The sequence below is a fragment of the Urocampus carinirostris genome, chromosome 2 (assembly GCF_059441175.1).
Source record: "Urocampus carinirostris isolate Australia breed hairy pipefish chromosome 2, RoL_Ucar_1.0, whole genome shotgun sequence".
In the NCBI taxonomy this organism is placed as follows: Eukaryota; Metazoa; Chordata; class Actinopteri; order Syngnathiformes; family Syngnathidae; genus Urocampus; species Urocampus carinirostris.
This window is the reverse complement of record NC_142350.1, coordinates 38,805,969-38,820,596: the sequence shown is the minus strand read 5'-3', so window position 1 is coordinate 38,820,596 and position 14,628 is coordinate 38,805,969. Positions and strand designations below refer to the sequence as shown.

The 14,628-nt window shown below is 38.6% G+C and overlaps 1 protein-coding gene across 1 annotated transcript in view; it reads right to left on the bottom strand.

Moving 5' to 3' along the window:
* The window catches only part of ibtk (inhibitor of Bruton agammaglobulinemia tyrosine kinase), a 28,301-nt gene extending 13,673 nt beyond the window's left edge, over positions 1-14,628 (bottom strand). The window contains exons 1-19 of the mRNA XM_088326478.1: positions 14,497-14,628; positions 12,165-13,060; positions 11,935-12,031; positions 9,646-9,770; positions 8,468-8,578; positions 8,082-8,252; positions 7,858-7,975; positions 7,114-7,294; positions 6,836-6,959; positions 6,149-6,326; positions 5,835-5,988; positions 3,128-3,512; positions 2,759-3,012; positions 2,584-2,670; positions 2,420-2,502; positions 1,702-1,739; positions 670-766; positions 466-567; positions 267-384 (exon numbers count right to left, since the gene is read on the bottom strand). Coding sequence (XP_088182604.1) covers positions 267-384; positions 466-567; positions 670-766; positions 1,702-1,739; positions 2,420-2,502; positions 2,584-2,670; positions 2,759-3,012; positions 3,128-3,512; positions 5,835-5,988; positions 6,149-6,326; positions 6,836-6,959; positions 7,114-7,294; positions 7,858-7,975; positions 8,082-8,252; positions 8,468-8,578; positions 9,646-9,770; positions 11,935-12,031; positions 12,165-12,488 — 2,747 coding nt within the window. The 5' untranslated portion in view covers positions 12,489-13,060; positions 14,497-14,628. The remainder of the gene's footprint in view (positions 1-266; positions 385-465; positions 568-669; positions 767-1,701; positions 1,740-2,419; positions 2,503-2,583; positions 2,671-2,758; positions 3,013-3,127; positions 3,513-5,834; positions 5,989-6,148; positions 6,327-6,835; positions 6,960-7,113; positions 7,295-7,857; positions 7,976-8,081; positions 8,253-8,467; positions 8,579-9,645; positions 9,771-11,934; positions 12,032-12,164; positions 13,061-14,496) is intronic.

Genomic DNA, 14,628 nt, shown 5'->3' with positions numbered 1-14,628 from the left:
TATTACGCAAACAAAATTGCAGCATGTGCCTAAATGAGCAATCACAAGCTGTACGACGGAGGCACTCTGTCTGCATCCAACATTTTCTGACGGGCACACATCTTTAACTGTCCAGCAGGAGCCAGTGACAGTGAATTAAATCATAAAACACAAATTTAACCCTCCGGGGCAATGATTATGTGATTGCCGGCAAAGAGTGACACAGAATGGTCCTTTAGGCTAAAACATTTCAAGCAACTAAATTAGTTTCAAATCCTGGTTCTCACTTTGACTCTAGGAGCGCGGCCATGTTCAGCACAATGAACTGGAAGCATGAGAGTTTCAGTTGGTCTGCGTTGTAGATGGTGGCAAACCCTAGGAGCTCTGCTGCATTCTTTAGAGTTACTGAAAAGAATAGATTACTTTCTCATTACAAAGGTTAATTGTGACCTAAGAAGATGGGGTAAAAACAAAAGAATTGCGTACAATTTCCTGTGATGACGACTTCGCACATTTCCTTTAATCGTGGGATCAGTAGCTGATCAGCAAGAACAAGTACGTTGCAGACAAAAACCACATTCATAGACTCTAGAAAAGAAAAATGGGACAACAGCATGTTGTTGAGTTTTTCCGAGGTTATAAATATTTTAAACGAAAACTGCTTTTCAGGGACATAATGAGAAAAGATACCTTTAATGGTGGGGCAATCATCTGTGTAAATATACTCGAGGATGGCATGCAGGATGTCTGAGCTAGTGGGCATCCTAAGTGCTGTGCAAGATGTAGCCTGAAGAGGGCAACAAAGTATCATTCACTGAACTAACGAGTTGGAGATGATAGCATAGTACCGGATTTTCTGGATAAGGCACACCTAATAACCCCAATTTAGTAAAAAATTCAAAAGTGCGTCTTGTAACCTGGTGTGTCTTATAATCCGCAGAATAAGGCAAATAAGATTGGAAACACATACAGTAATTGCTGGCATGTGCTTCCACACAGGGTTTTACGGTAATAACATAATTGAGCAACAATTGATCAAATCAATAAACGTCACTGACCTAAATTGCAGATAATTTTATGAAACGGGAATCAAACCAGAGTAGTAATGGTGAGTGTGAAGAAGATATCGCTAGACCACCCGTGGTACAAACGACCCACAACAAGGCATTAGACTTTATTCCGTCATTATCAGGCTATTTTTACTCACGGTGCCACAACACCGATTTGCCTATTGCATTCTGATAGGTTAAACAGTCTCTCCAATTCTTCACCGGCACATAAATAACCTCTCGGTTTAAAATGTATGCGTACGTATGACAGCTTGTACAGTATTTTGATAAAAGACTTTGTTTTCTCCATTTTCTAACGTGGTGAAGATATACATATTGCATTCTGATAGGTTAAACAGTCTCTCCACTTTCACTCCTTGGGTTTGATTCCCATTGCATAAATTGATTTGCAATTTGAGTTAGCAGCACGTATTAATGCATTAATAAATAAATGCAGTAATATGTACCCTGACACACGGAACATCTTACTGTAGTCTGTAATTCACTTGCCTTAGCGACCGATGAGCCTTATGTATGTAAAATAAATGACTAAAGACAATTTATTGAGGGAGCACGTTATAATCCGGTGCACCTTACAATGCAGAAAATACGGTACTCTGCACCACTAAAATGACAATGTCGAGGAGCAAAAAAAAAAAAAAACACTACACACCTCAATCCATGGATTGCCCAGCATACTGTGGAAGTATTCTGCAAAATTTGAGACAAGCAAAAAAAAAAAACCTATCAAAGTGGAAATTTGAAAATTGGCTTTCTACCCACTATTTGGTGCAACCCATCAAATGAGATTATAAAGAACTACATCTTATGTCTAATTCCCACTGCTTCAAGACGCCTTAGAAAATAGAAAACATGATTTGGAATGGATGCGGTCAGTTGTGGTTCCAGTACCACGCCGATAGCTTCCAGACACCGCAAGTTAAAAAATTACATGCTGTATGCAGGACGATGCAAACGTAAAATGGACAGGTATATCAATTACTGTATATGGCACTCCAATGACATTTAAGAAACAAAGGGTAGTTTTGAACATACAAAACGTAAGAAGTATGGGCCCAAATAAAAATTTGCATTAATACAATAAGAATCTGATTAATTAAAGAAAGTAGCAGAGGACCACAGTATGGTTTTTACTTTAGGTCAGATGCATAGTAAAGGAATTCAAATTGCTGCATTATATTTATATACGAATTTCACCGCCAGCCAGAGGCCTATGTATGACAAAGAAAATAATCTGAGTTGACATGCAGTGTGAAGTTGTGAACATATTCTTAAACTACATACTACCTGACAGGAGAGCACTCAAAAGACACACCGGTACATATTTTTAAAATTTTAAGTCCCCTGAAGTTGTTTATATAACTTCATACCTTGTCTTCCACAGAGAACGCTTTTATGGCAAGGAAATTCTTTGCCATCTTCTGATTTTAGAGTAACGTCACAAAGGTAGGCACTGTAACAACAGAAAGGATGATTTGTTTTTTCTAAAACAATCAACGCTTGAAAAAAACACTCAAGATATTGCAACACCAACCATTTTTTTCGGTGGAATTTGAGTTGGTTTCCAGATTTTTTGTTTGAAACATTGATCATTCCACCTTCATATATGACACCGTCCAATCTGTGAAGGAGTAACAAAGAAATTTGATGAGAAAATTTAAAAAAAACTTAATGCCATGAAGTGTTAAAAAAAAGAAAAAAAAACTCACCGGGCTGACAGACTGCCAAGGCCAAGCTTCTTTGCTACTTCCTGTAAAATTTTCACTGGGTTGAATTGTTTTTCATTGGTACATTTGTCATGTTTGACTTTCCCCTTCTTTCCAGGGTTGGAGCCTTTGCCTGTGGCCTTGTTACAATCTGGTGTCGTAGATAGGGGAAGGGAGCGATACACTTCCAATGCTGAACGACCCTTAAGGTCCAAGTCCTGCAGATTGGAGATGAGCTTCTTCCGTTCTGAATCGTTCTGAAACAAAACAAAAAACATTGATTATACGCAACCTTCGATCATGAATATGATCACAGTTGACTTTGAAGGAACAAAGTCCCAAACTAAAAAACTACACGAATTCTTTATATACCCGTCTTTGATCCATCAGGGATCCAGGCTGTTTTGGGCGGGCCCCATGCACCAGAAGCTCACAGTTATCAGTGTAGATGTAGTGCAGGGCATACTCGAGCATGTCTGGCTGAATCTTCTCTAAAATAATTAAGTCGCAGCCCACAGAATCTTCACTCTTCCTTACTTCTTTCATAAGCTCATTATCAACCCCACAATCCTCAGCCATAAACAGCTTGCGAAAGAAGTCAGACCTCATTGATAAAATGTATTTGTGTGCTGCAAACGTCCGATTGCCTGCTTGAAGTGTGACATCATGGATGCTGTCCATTTCATCTGCTTCCTCGAGGAGTCTTTCAAAGTGTGTGGCAAAGATGGAGGGGGAGACACTGGGAATCTCAAATAAACTGCAAAGAAAAGGAGATATTTTAAAAGCCTGGTTAAAACAGTTTTGTGCAAAAAGTCTTGCGAAGCATTCATCACATCATGCTGTACTGTAGTTCAATATATAAAAGCATTTTTACACTGTGCTCACTATGACAGAGTTGTACGTGACTGACAGACGGTAAGGCTGCTGACATCAGAAAATAGGAATTAAAAGTACGATGAGTTTCCGATTTTTCTGTAACGGAGCGTGACACAGCATAAGACAAGTTCTTTTTTTAATTAAAATTGCATTATACGTGGATGGACAGCTTTCAAAAAGCAGCAGTTGTTTGATCTATGCTTTAATTTTGTATTCTACACTTTTAAATGAGTAGATCACAGGTAGTCACTGATGACAAAACATGGCCATTAGGGAAATCAGTCCTCGTTCTGGGTTCACTACAGCAGCTGGTTGGGCATGATCAGGATTTGTGGTGTCAAAAAACAATCATGGGGATTTGTGTACGCAGTGAAGTAATTCCGGCTTTTTTCCGTTTGCAGTTTGAGCGGAAAAGTTGTCATACTGAAGCCTGGCTTTTAAATCAATTCGTAAAAATATTCCTTGCAGAAGTAGAAGGCATTTTAAATAAATTAAAAAGGCTGACTCATTTACCTCAATCCTCTGCACTAAATACATTTTTCTGCTTTATGAAAACAAAACCTTATTCATGGTAACTTGTTGACGGCATGGTGGACATCAGGTATTTGCAATCATATTTGGTTTGCTACAGTAAACTGGAAATTTGGAGGCCTGCCTCACTGAGATAAAAGAGTGGATGTCACTCAACTTCTTGCGCCTTGACTCTGAAAAGACCGAAATGTTAGTTATTGGTCCATCTAAATGCCGTGACTTGTTCTCAAAAACTGCTCTGAACATTGACATATGTAATATCACCCAGAGTGACTCAGTCAAAAATGTAGGTGTCATATTTGACCCCGATCTGTCCTTTCAAACACACGTTAAGAATATTACTTGAACAGCTTTCTTCAATCTTCGCAACATTGCTAAAATTCGCCATATGCTGTCTCAGTCGGACGCGGAGATTATAATCCAAGCGTTTGTTACCTCCCGTCTCGATTACTGTAATGCACTACTCTCCTGTCTCCCGAAGTCCAAACTCAAGAGCCTTCAGCTGGTACAAAATGCTGCAGCGAGGCCTTTAACTAAGACAAGAAAGTTTGATCCCATTACCACAATTTTTGCTAACCTGCATTGACTCCCTGTTAGCTTAAGAAGTGATTTTAAGGTTCTGTTGGTAGTATACAAAATCATGCATAGACTTGCTCCCTCATATCTTTCAGATTTAATTTCCCCATTTGTTCCGGTCCAGAGCCTTCACTCTGAAAACGCTGGTCTACTAGTGATCCCAAGAGCCAAGAAGAGATCCGCAGGTTCGATAGAATTCTCCATTCGGGCCCCGGTGCTGTGGAATGCTCTTCCCCTGAGATTCGATCGGCAACCTCAGTTATATGGTATTCTATAGCATATGAGTAACCTATATTTTATGTTGACAATATCTGTCTATTATGAGTTATTGCAACATCCATTGCAGCCTGGTAATCCTGGAAGGGGGTCACTTCTCAAGATTTCTTCATTTTCCTCATGTTGAGGTTTTTGAGTTTTTCCTTGCCTTCATGTAGGTTTTAAATCAGGGGATGGTGTTATAGTATGCAATAATCTGTGGCCAGTGCAGCTCTTTGAGACTCTTGGTGATTAAGGGCTATAAAAATAAACAGGACTAGACTTAATAACAGATTTAATAAGCACAGAGAGGGTAATGACTTGGGAAAAGACTAAATTGCTCCGGTAGGAATCCGATTTGAAATTACTGTTGGTATGCATGTCATTACTGTACCAACTGCCAAGCAGTCTTCTCTATATATTTTCAAACTTGTCTTAAGAGATTGAAATAGATCTTTCCTATCACTTTTTTTGTATTGACCTAAAACTCCCCGTTGCTTAAGGGTTATGTTTATATGTCAGCAATTAATGTTCACTACCCATTTTTTTAAGAGTATATATTCCTAATTTAACTTCAAAAAAGGTTGTATGTGCTCTACTGTATAAACTGCATGTATCTCAAACTAAGTTGAAGTGCATGACCAAAGACTGGCAGGTGACTAGCTCAGGGTATACCCTGGACAAAAATTAGCAGCGATAAGCTCCATCATGCAAACAACTCAAGGATGAACAGCAAAGTGACCAAATGGACGGATAGAACCTCATCAATGTCTTATTAAAATGTCAAAGAAATAAATTCAACTTCTAGTAGCTATCCACTTCCACTGTGAAGACTATGTACCTTGTTTTGGGATCGACCTGAAGCAATCCAAAATTCCGGCCACTGGTGTCCATGGTGATGCTGACAGCTCTGTGAACGCAGGGGAGCTTTTCCAGACGAATTCGCTCGAAAATTGTGCAGACATCTGAATGTCCACAAACCTCCACATTCATCTCTAATGTATAAACGCAGACATGATTATGATTACATTAAATATGAAACGTTTTGTGTACCAGATTCTAATTTATCAATTAATTTTGTAGAGAGCAAATGCCAATTTAACAGGAATGAAAATGCAACAAAAGTGTGTGCTTGCCATTATTAAGTCAACTTACCTTTTTTCTCACTATACTTTTTATATTCTCCAGCCCACGTGCCACTGAAGCCTTCTCCCTCCTGAGTCACAAACATCATGCCGTTTTTGCTTAGAGCAATGTCAGACATGTAAACCTGGCGCCCATACGCCCACCGACATTGTCTCATCGAGGTACCTATGGAGCGCCACCCAAATACCTAATGGGGATAGGAAAAATAAAAAAAAATACTCAATAAGATTTTAGCCATCATTTCCATTTTTGAGCATCCTTGAGAACACACATTTTGGGATTTCATAACCAGGCACTAAGCACTAATTGATTGGATAACTATAGAAATAGAAATATTTTTGTAAAAATGTATTTACAATCTAAATTTTGTACAAACCCAAAGTCTATTATGTCTCATCATAAAGCTTGAACAGGAGCCATTTTCTCAGACAGCCCGAGGCACAATGTATACAAGCGCAATGTGCACTCTAAACGGTGAGTGGAAAAAATAAATAACATTCATCCAGAATTGCATGTTGAATCAGTGAAAATCCAAAATTGCAAAACTAAATATAAGAGACTTTCCCCTTAGATTCCTTTATACTTCCTCCAAAAATAAGTCAGATTTGGTTTTACAGACAATAGACCATGGTAAAAGTATGAATCTTCTGGTCAGCTTAGTTGAAAAAAGCAAATTCATCTTTTGTCTGCACTTACCCTACCAGCTTCATCCAAAGCCAAAATGGACAACTTTTCACCACCGCGCTCTTTTAAAATCTGGGGATACCCACGATAATCAAGAGTGCCACCACTGATGAGGACTTTTTTGATATTGAGTTGTCTAAATGAGACAGAGAAATGAGAATCATTAGGGTACCAATAGTAGAATTCTGACTTTTGTCACAGGGGACGTATGTAGAACTTTATTAACAAAACTCAGAGGGAAAAAAGTTAACTGCAAAAGTTTGCTTTAACTGTAAGAGGGTTTTATTGACCTTGAAGCAATTTTTCTACACTGGTAGTCAGCCAACAAGTAGACATCTCCTTTCTCGGTCACTGTCACAGTTGCACCACTACAGGCTGCAGCCATTGATATGGTGACGTCCTTGTGGTGTAGAGCAGATACCTGCCGTGGGGCAGTTACATATTTTTCCCCATTGGGGTCCAACAGATAGCCTGAGGTACAAGTCACACCGAGCATAGTCATTAAAACACCCTTTGCTTTTTTAACACAGTAAGGAAGGTTTATTTTTTTGTCTGTTGTCTGTAATTTACAGGGATCAGAATGGAGATTTTCATTTTCAGCTGAAATAGCCAGCGTCCAGGAATAAACCAGGGCGGAGCCCCCCCCACCCCCCCCAAACCTGGGTTTTAGGCAATTTACTTGTCCAAAACCATGCTTATATTTATCATTTAAGTAACATTTTTAGAAGATTAAAATAATTTGCCCACATAACTGATTTTTTTGTAAATACTGCAAGATAAGTTCAAATGCAGTTCAGTCCCTGCAGCTTGTGCGACAATGCGGCCAATTTTTCTAACGGCCGCCAGGGTGCGCCAGAGCAATAAAGGAAAGAGTGAGCCAGTCGGATTTTGAATTTGTTTGCTACGCAAGAGAAAAAGTGAAAAAGTCGGAATGCCTTTGGGGTTCAAAAACAGCGGAAATCCGCGGATCCGCGGAAAATTCTGATCCCTGAATTTAGCATCTATTACTAAAGCAGTTATTTGCAGGATCATACCAAGCTGCCCTCCATTGAGTCCCATGGTATAAAGCGCCTCCCTTGTCCACAGCACTGTATGAAATCTTCCAGCAGCAACTCCAATTATAGACCTTCCGTGTAGTGTCTTTGAAAACACCTGCAAAAAACATCAGAAAAATAAACACAACAAGGCAATTGTAGACTCCAGTAGTTTGTGATATAAAAATGTGATTGCAATGCTGTATCCTACATGCCATATTCACCTGTTTAGGAACATGTGCTGATGCTGGTGGAGGAGACAAACCCAGCTGGTGGAAGGTGTTTAGCCCAAACGTGTAAACATAGCCTTCTTTTGTCAGCACTACTGTGTGGTCTTTTGCTGCTGCAACCTGAGAGCAGTGGTGGGACACAAGACCCTCTACCATCCGGGGAACCTGAAGTGACGTGATAAGGTGGTGAAACAGAGTATGTACAAACTAGATAAAAGGCTAATAGATATTTTATATGTAGCACGGATGGGATTTTCCGTTCATTTTTTGGGAATGTTATTACTCATGTGAGATTTAAGCGACAAGCGAGTCAGATTAGTAAATTAGATCAAATAGGAGCTATAGAGAAAAAATATCTAAATTCTGCATCCAAGTCTCACCAAGTAAGTCTGTTCATCTCCATGGCCGAGCCGCCCACCTTGTCCATGTCCACATGTGAAAACCTGACCTTTTTGAGACAGGAACACTGAATGGAACTTGCAGAGAACCACCTAAAGGAGAGATAGGGAAAACAAAAATTATAATGTGCCATGGTTCAAAACTAATTAAAATAACTTAATAAATTGTGTTTTTTATGGCTAGCAGGACATCCTCAAGGTATAAATACGAAACTCCTATCTCAAATTGCTGTTTGCACGAAGACTTGTGACCTCATAATAGCCCCAGCCATCTTTTTCCATGTCCATGAGCCAAGGCTTCTTGTAGTGATAGTAAAATGCTATAGTAATAAAAAGCCTGGCGGACAAGAGGAAAATCAAACATCATTACTAATACATGGCTCCCCTCAAACATTCAATCGAGCACAAGGACGTTTTGACAAGTATGACATTGATGTGGTCATTCACACACGCATGATGGCTGTTAATTTAATTAAAATAATTTAACAATAAATTAATATTTAACTTGAGGCACATGTTGTGTTAGACTAAGAGGACGAGGGAAATAATGTGAAGACACTTTCACAGAGTGGGTGTAAAAGTAGATCTACTTGCACTGCAATGGGATTCATGAAATGACCAACATTGACAAGGACTGGAGCTCAGTGGAAATATGCAACACCAACATGAGTATTCCGTACTGAACAAAAGCCCAGCATGTAGTCTTTAAACAAATATACATGGGAGCCTCTCAGTGACAAATTACACAGCCGCGTTAGCAATGACATAGTCACTATTAGTGTTGATCATGCAAATGAAGTTTTGTGTTAAAAATAGAGCTTTAAAAATAAAACTTAATGCCGGCTGTTGATGCCGTCCAATCAAGATGGTACAGTTTTAAAATCGAAGTAACAGAATGTTGTATGTCACCGTGACACCAACCATCATATCCTACATCCTCCAGAGACAGCTTTGCATAACACTGGACCCAAGAGACCATGTTTACTAGGGTACCCAGGTGGTGTCCTCATTTGAGATACAGATATGCCATGTTTTTATGCAACACATACTGCTGTGTTGAGAGTTTGAATTCAATTGGGACACTTTGACTAGTGCAACAAAAACTTTGAAAACATACAGAATGCAACATGTTTGTGTGTCCCCAATAAAGCAATGCCTACCTGCTTAATATAAACCCCGGTCCTAGAGAAGAAGTCCACAAGCTCAGGGTGCTGTCGACTATCTTGATTACCATGTGCAAGACTGAAATTAGCATTGTTTCCCCATGTATAAACTTCAGTTGGATCTGTATTGGAAAAAAAAAAAAACATACATTTCTTATTAGAAGCAAACCAATGCAGAATACTACGTTGTTTGACTTAAGAATGTTGTTTGTATGAAGTGTTGGAAGTAAAACATTACAAAGCAACACATTCCTGGAACCAAATAACTGTTCTCGGTAACAAGTACTGTCTATGTTTTTAATGAAAATTTGTAACTTAAAACGGCATTAAGACATGGTGCATTTTTCCACTACTTATTAAAAACAGTTCACAAAGTTCAACGCCTTCTAATCAGCACCAGTTCCACTCTCGCTCAGGACAGATTATTAGTGAAGTCAGCAAGAATTATGGCCCTACAAAGTACCACTCAATTTCTCTCGACCGATATTCTCCAAACCATATATACTTTGCATCTAAGCTTTATTTACAACGATATAATAAAATATTGAAATCGGGCTCAGCTAAGATCTACAAGTTGTTTTTTTTTGGCATGACTCACCAGTAATCAATGGTAGGCAGTGCGTGGAAATGGGGCGTGGCTGATACAGGAAAAATCAAAGGGGCAATCTTAAGCACAGAATTTACGGTAAACCTGATCTGAATTGTGTTTTTTTTTATTTGTTGAATTATTTTTGCAACACGCCATCCCAGGAAAAGTAAAAAAAAAAAACCGCCTGGGACAATAATCAGCAAATGTAGGAAATCTTCAAGTGGTGAGAAGCTTATGGACAAAATTGATATGGAGTGTCTTGGCTACGTGTTGGGTTGCAAGCACTCAAGAGTAAACAATAAATATAAAGGTTTCACAACTTCCACAGGTTGGTCTACATGTTTATTTCCGTTTTTTATCATGTGGCTATTTTTAAGTATTTTTACAGGGTCGGCTTTAAAGCAAGTACGTATTGTAATTTGTTTGGGTAACAGTAATAAGGGTGGGTAATGGAATTATTTTTTAATTATTATAGTTATTTTTAAATGCAATTGGAATGGCCATGGTCCAAAAATGTTTGTGTGTTTTTTTTGCTATTTATTTCCCTTTTATTTTCTTTGTTATTGTATGTGTGTGTCTTGCTGTCGGTCACCCCTCTTGAGGGATATGACCAAGGTAGATAGATAGATAGAATTTTTAAATGAAGTGACTAATTACTATTGATGAGAGTGGAGCTGCACAATTTTGAGAAAAAAAATCTAATTGTGATTTTTCAGAACCGTATTGCAATTTCAATGTGATTTTCGATTTTAAAAGAAATGTGCACTTTCTGTGACAGTTTTGTTATTTTAGTAAGTACTTAACCCTTGGAGGCATGACCTACCAGTGCATACATTCTTCTTTGAGTGGAGTCGGTAATTAGTGGGGGGAAAAAAGTACTAATAGCAACATGTCATTAACGTGTTTTTAAGGAAACGTGTTTTCAAGGAATACCTGGAATATGACAAACTATTTTTTTTATTTTTCATAGATTTTGAAGAATAACAACCGATGGGGCCATTTTTTTATCCCACTTGTGCATTTGAGGATTAATACTAGTGACAGCACCATCAGACTGTTGAGAAGCAAAGCAAGGTTTCTGTATGATGTCACCAATCACGCCTATACATACCCTTAGAAAAGGTATAAAATACTAATGTATAGTTTTTCAGATCATGAGCAACCTGGGACTAGGTAAAGCTTCATGGTATTCTCATAGCTGTTTTCCAGCTAAGATGCCTACGCTACACTCATTTTGCATGTGATTGCAAAAAAATAAACAATACAAATTCAGGCAAAGAATAAATATCTACAATTTATGTGTGTTCTAACTTAGACAACTAAATGTTAGTAGCACCTAAAGTGATTATTTCAGTTGGGGACAAAACCTCTGAGTGTTTCCTTTCAAAAGAGACCAAAACCATTCAGATTCTCCAAAGGGTTTGACAACAGCATTTAATTTACTTTGGGTACGTCTTGGATTGAGATTTTAGGTAAATTTTACAAGATTTTTAAGGGGTCAAGTAAAAAGTTAACAGCGCCCTCTTCTGTGGAGCTTTGTTAGGGTTTCCGTCAATAAATTCTTGAAAAAAAAACAGTGTCATAGGATTACACAATGCCACTACGTCACATCGCAATTTCAATTAGATTTCAATTAATCGTGCAGCCTTAAATGAAAGTTAAAAAAAAAAAAAACGCAAGTCAAAAATTATATTTACCAGCATTTTTAAAGACAACATGGTTAGGTCGATCCTTCATCACCAAGTCTAGGGAAGAAAGCCCCTCTTTATCCTGAGTTGTGAGGACTCCTCCATGCTGAGGATAAAAGGTATGATGAAACTCCCATCAATTAATTCATTGAAGTTTGATAACATTAGATTACTTTAAAAAGCAGACAATGTCAAGGCAAACTATGTTGCAGCCTATTCAAGGACAACTGAAGATGTACCTTGACCAAGGATAGGAGACAATGGATCTGTCCATAAAAGACGCTACGATGAAGGGCAGTCCAGCCTGATTCCTTGTCTTTCACAGTGAAGTCAGCATTCTTATTTTCCAACAACCACTCCAGTAAGGCCTTCTTTCCGAGTGAAGCAGCCAGGTGCAATGCTGTGCGACCAAATTCATCGCGCAAAGTTGCTGCGCTGTGGCAGTGCGATGACAAGAAGGCCCGTAACTGACTCTCGGAGCCACTTGTTAATGCCGCTACCAACTCATTTGCATGCTGCAGTGAGCGGCATTTTGGGGTGCACTCTGCCAATTCTAGACTCATCCTGAGCTGCCCCAAATCTTTTTTAAAAAGGCGTTTTTATTCTTTTGACAGTTAACCCGAAATTATGAGGTGCAGGAGAAAAAACACACACTTCTAAAAATCAACTGAAATTCATTCAATGGGGGGATAAAGGGGCATTGAACCACCCCCAAAAATCAAATTAATCACAAAATACGGTTGAGATGGTTGTCGTGCGGAGAGCTAGAATTGTGCTTGTGTTAAAAGTTCCACTGCACCCTAGCAACCCCAGAAATCAAAAAGAGTCGCTCAGTCTACCATCTCAAAACAATGTACACTGCAAGCCAAGGTGCTTGCCTCAAATGGCATCACTATATCAAAATAAAAAATAAACAACAGCAATTGTTGTTTTATCATGCATACAAATGCATCATTACATATTACAAAAATATTTGCACTTTATGAATTTTTAAGAATATTTACAAAAGGCAAAACATTCAACAAATGCGTCAACCTTCCCAGCTTTCAGTCCAACCATCAACTTGAGGGGAAAGCCTCCCTTTCCCCTCAAAATCCACACCTTTCTTTCAAAACTCCATAATTGAAGGGTAGACCTGAAAAGTAAAGATAAAAAAATGTTTATTACAGTGATAACATGACACGATACATGCAATATCATACCTATCAAATTATGTTTTCCCCACATTTTTTGCAGTTTTGATCATTTCAAATTGTGTACGCCGTATAAAAGATATTGTATGTGAGTTTTTATTTTTAATACACTGTTACGTATAATAGGCAACACTGAATTCACCGCAGGTGGGAAGAGAACTAAGAAAAATGCGGAAGAAATCGATTCGGTTCTTAATTTGGTAAAGAAAATACACTTGTTCACAAAATTTATTTTGGATTATATTCTCCACATTTTGTCTTGCTGGAAGTAAATACGTGCCGTTGTGTTTGTAAGGTTCATTGACGCTTAATCAAAAGAATTGCAATCATCCATCGATCCATCCATTATCTGCACCGCTTATCCTCAGTAGGGTCACGGGGGTGCTGGAGCCCATCCCAGCTATCTTCGTGCAGTGGGCAGGGGAAACCCTGAATTGGTTGCCAGCCAATCACAGGGACAGACAACTCATTCGCTCATTCACTCCCAGAGACAATTTGGATCGGCCAATTAACCTGACAAGCATGTTTTTTTGGGGAATGTGGGAAGAAACCGAAGTGCCCGGAGGAAACCTACGCAAGCACGGGGAGAACATGCAAACTCCACACTGGGGGTTTGATCTCACGACCTCAGAACTTTGCCGCACACGCGCTAACCACTGTCCCGCCGTGCTGAATTGCCATAATTAGTCTATTTATCTATCGATCTACCCTGGTCATATCCCTCAAGAGGGGTGACCAACAGCACGACAAACCACATACCAAAAAAAAAGTAATAAAAAAGGCAATTATTAGTAACGGGAGAAATTGGCTGGGGTTATGAGATATGCAGTATATATTGATTGATTATACATTGAATGTTTGTTTTTCATAAACTGATCTCAATAAAGAGCCAGGCCTATTATAGTATTTTTTCAAAGTATCACAGATGCAACAAAATGATGCTTGATAAATTCATAACGGCGAGTTGGCCATTTTTATGTAACAAGCTGGCTCCTTTAGCATTGTAGCCGGATCATTCATTTTAAGTTTACACAGCACCACATTTACTTCGTGGAATAAAAGGAATTAGCCATTTCTTCAGAATATAACTTCAAAAAACACGATAAGTTTCAATTGAATGTATTTGTTGACCACTTAACGCTAGCAAGGGTAATGTCTGCTACGCAGAGCCCCGAAGCGAGATAACGATATAAAGTCTGTTAAAGACTCATATTACCATTTTATTTTTGTTTTATTTTTTTTAAAAACATCCTCACAGACGTGACACTTGAAAATCGTTCTTAAAATAAGACAGAAGTAGCTAGCTAGAATGACATCATCGAAAACAGCAAAAGCGAGATTATCTAAAACATGTCGATACAAAACATGATCACATTACCTTCCGTTAGATAATCGAAACAAGAGAGATAGAGCAATGTAGGAAATTAACAGTATATATCCACCCTTCCATTGCTACAAATAGATTTCTGGCATGAAACGTAGTGGCTCCATGCCTAAGTGTGTTAGGCAA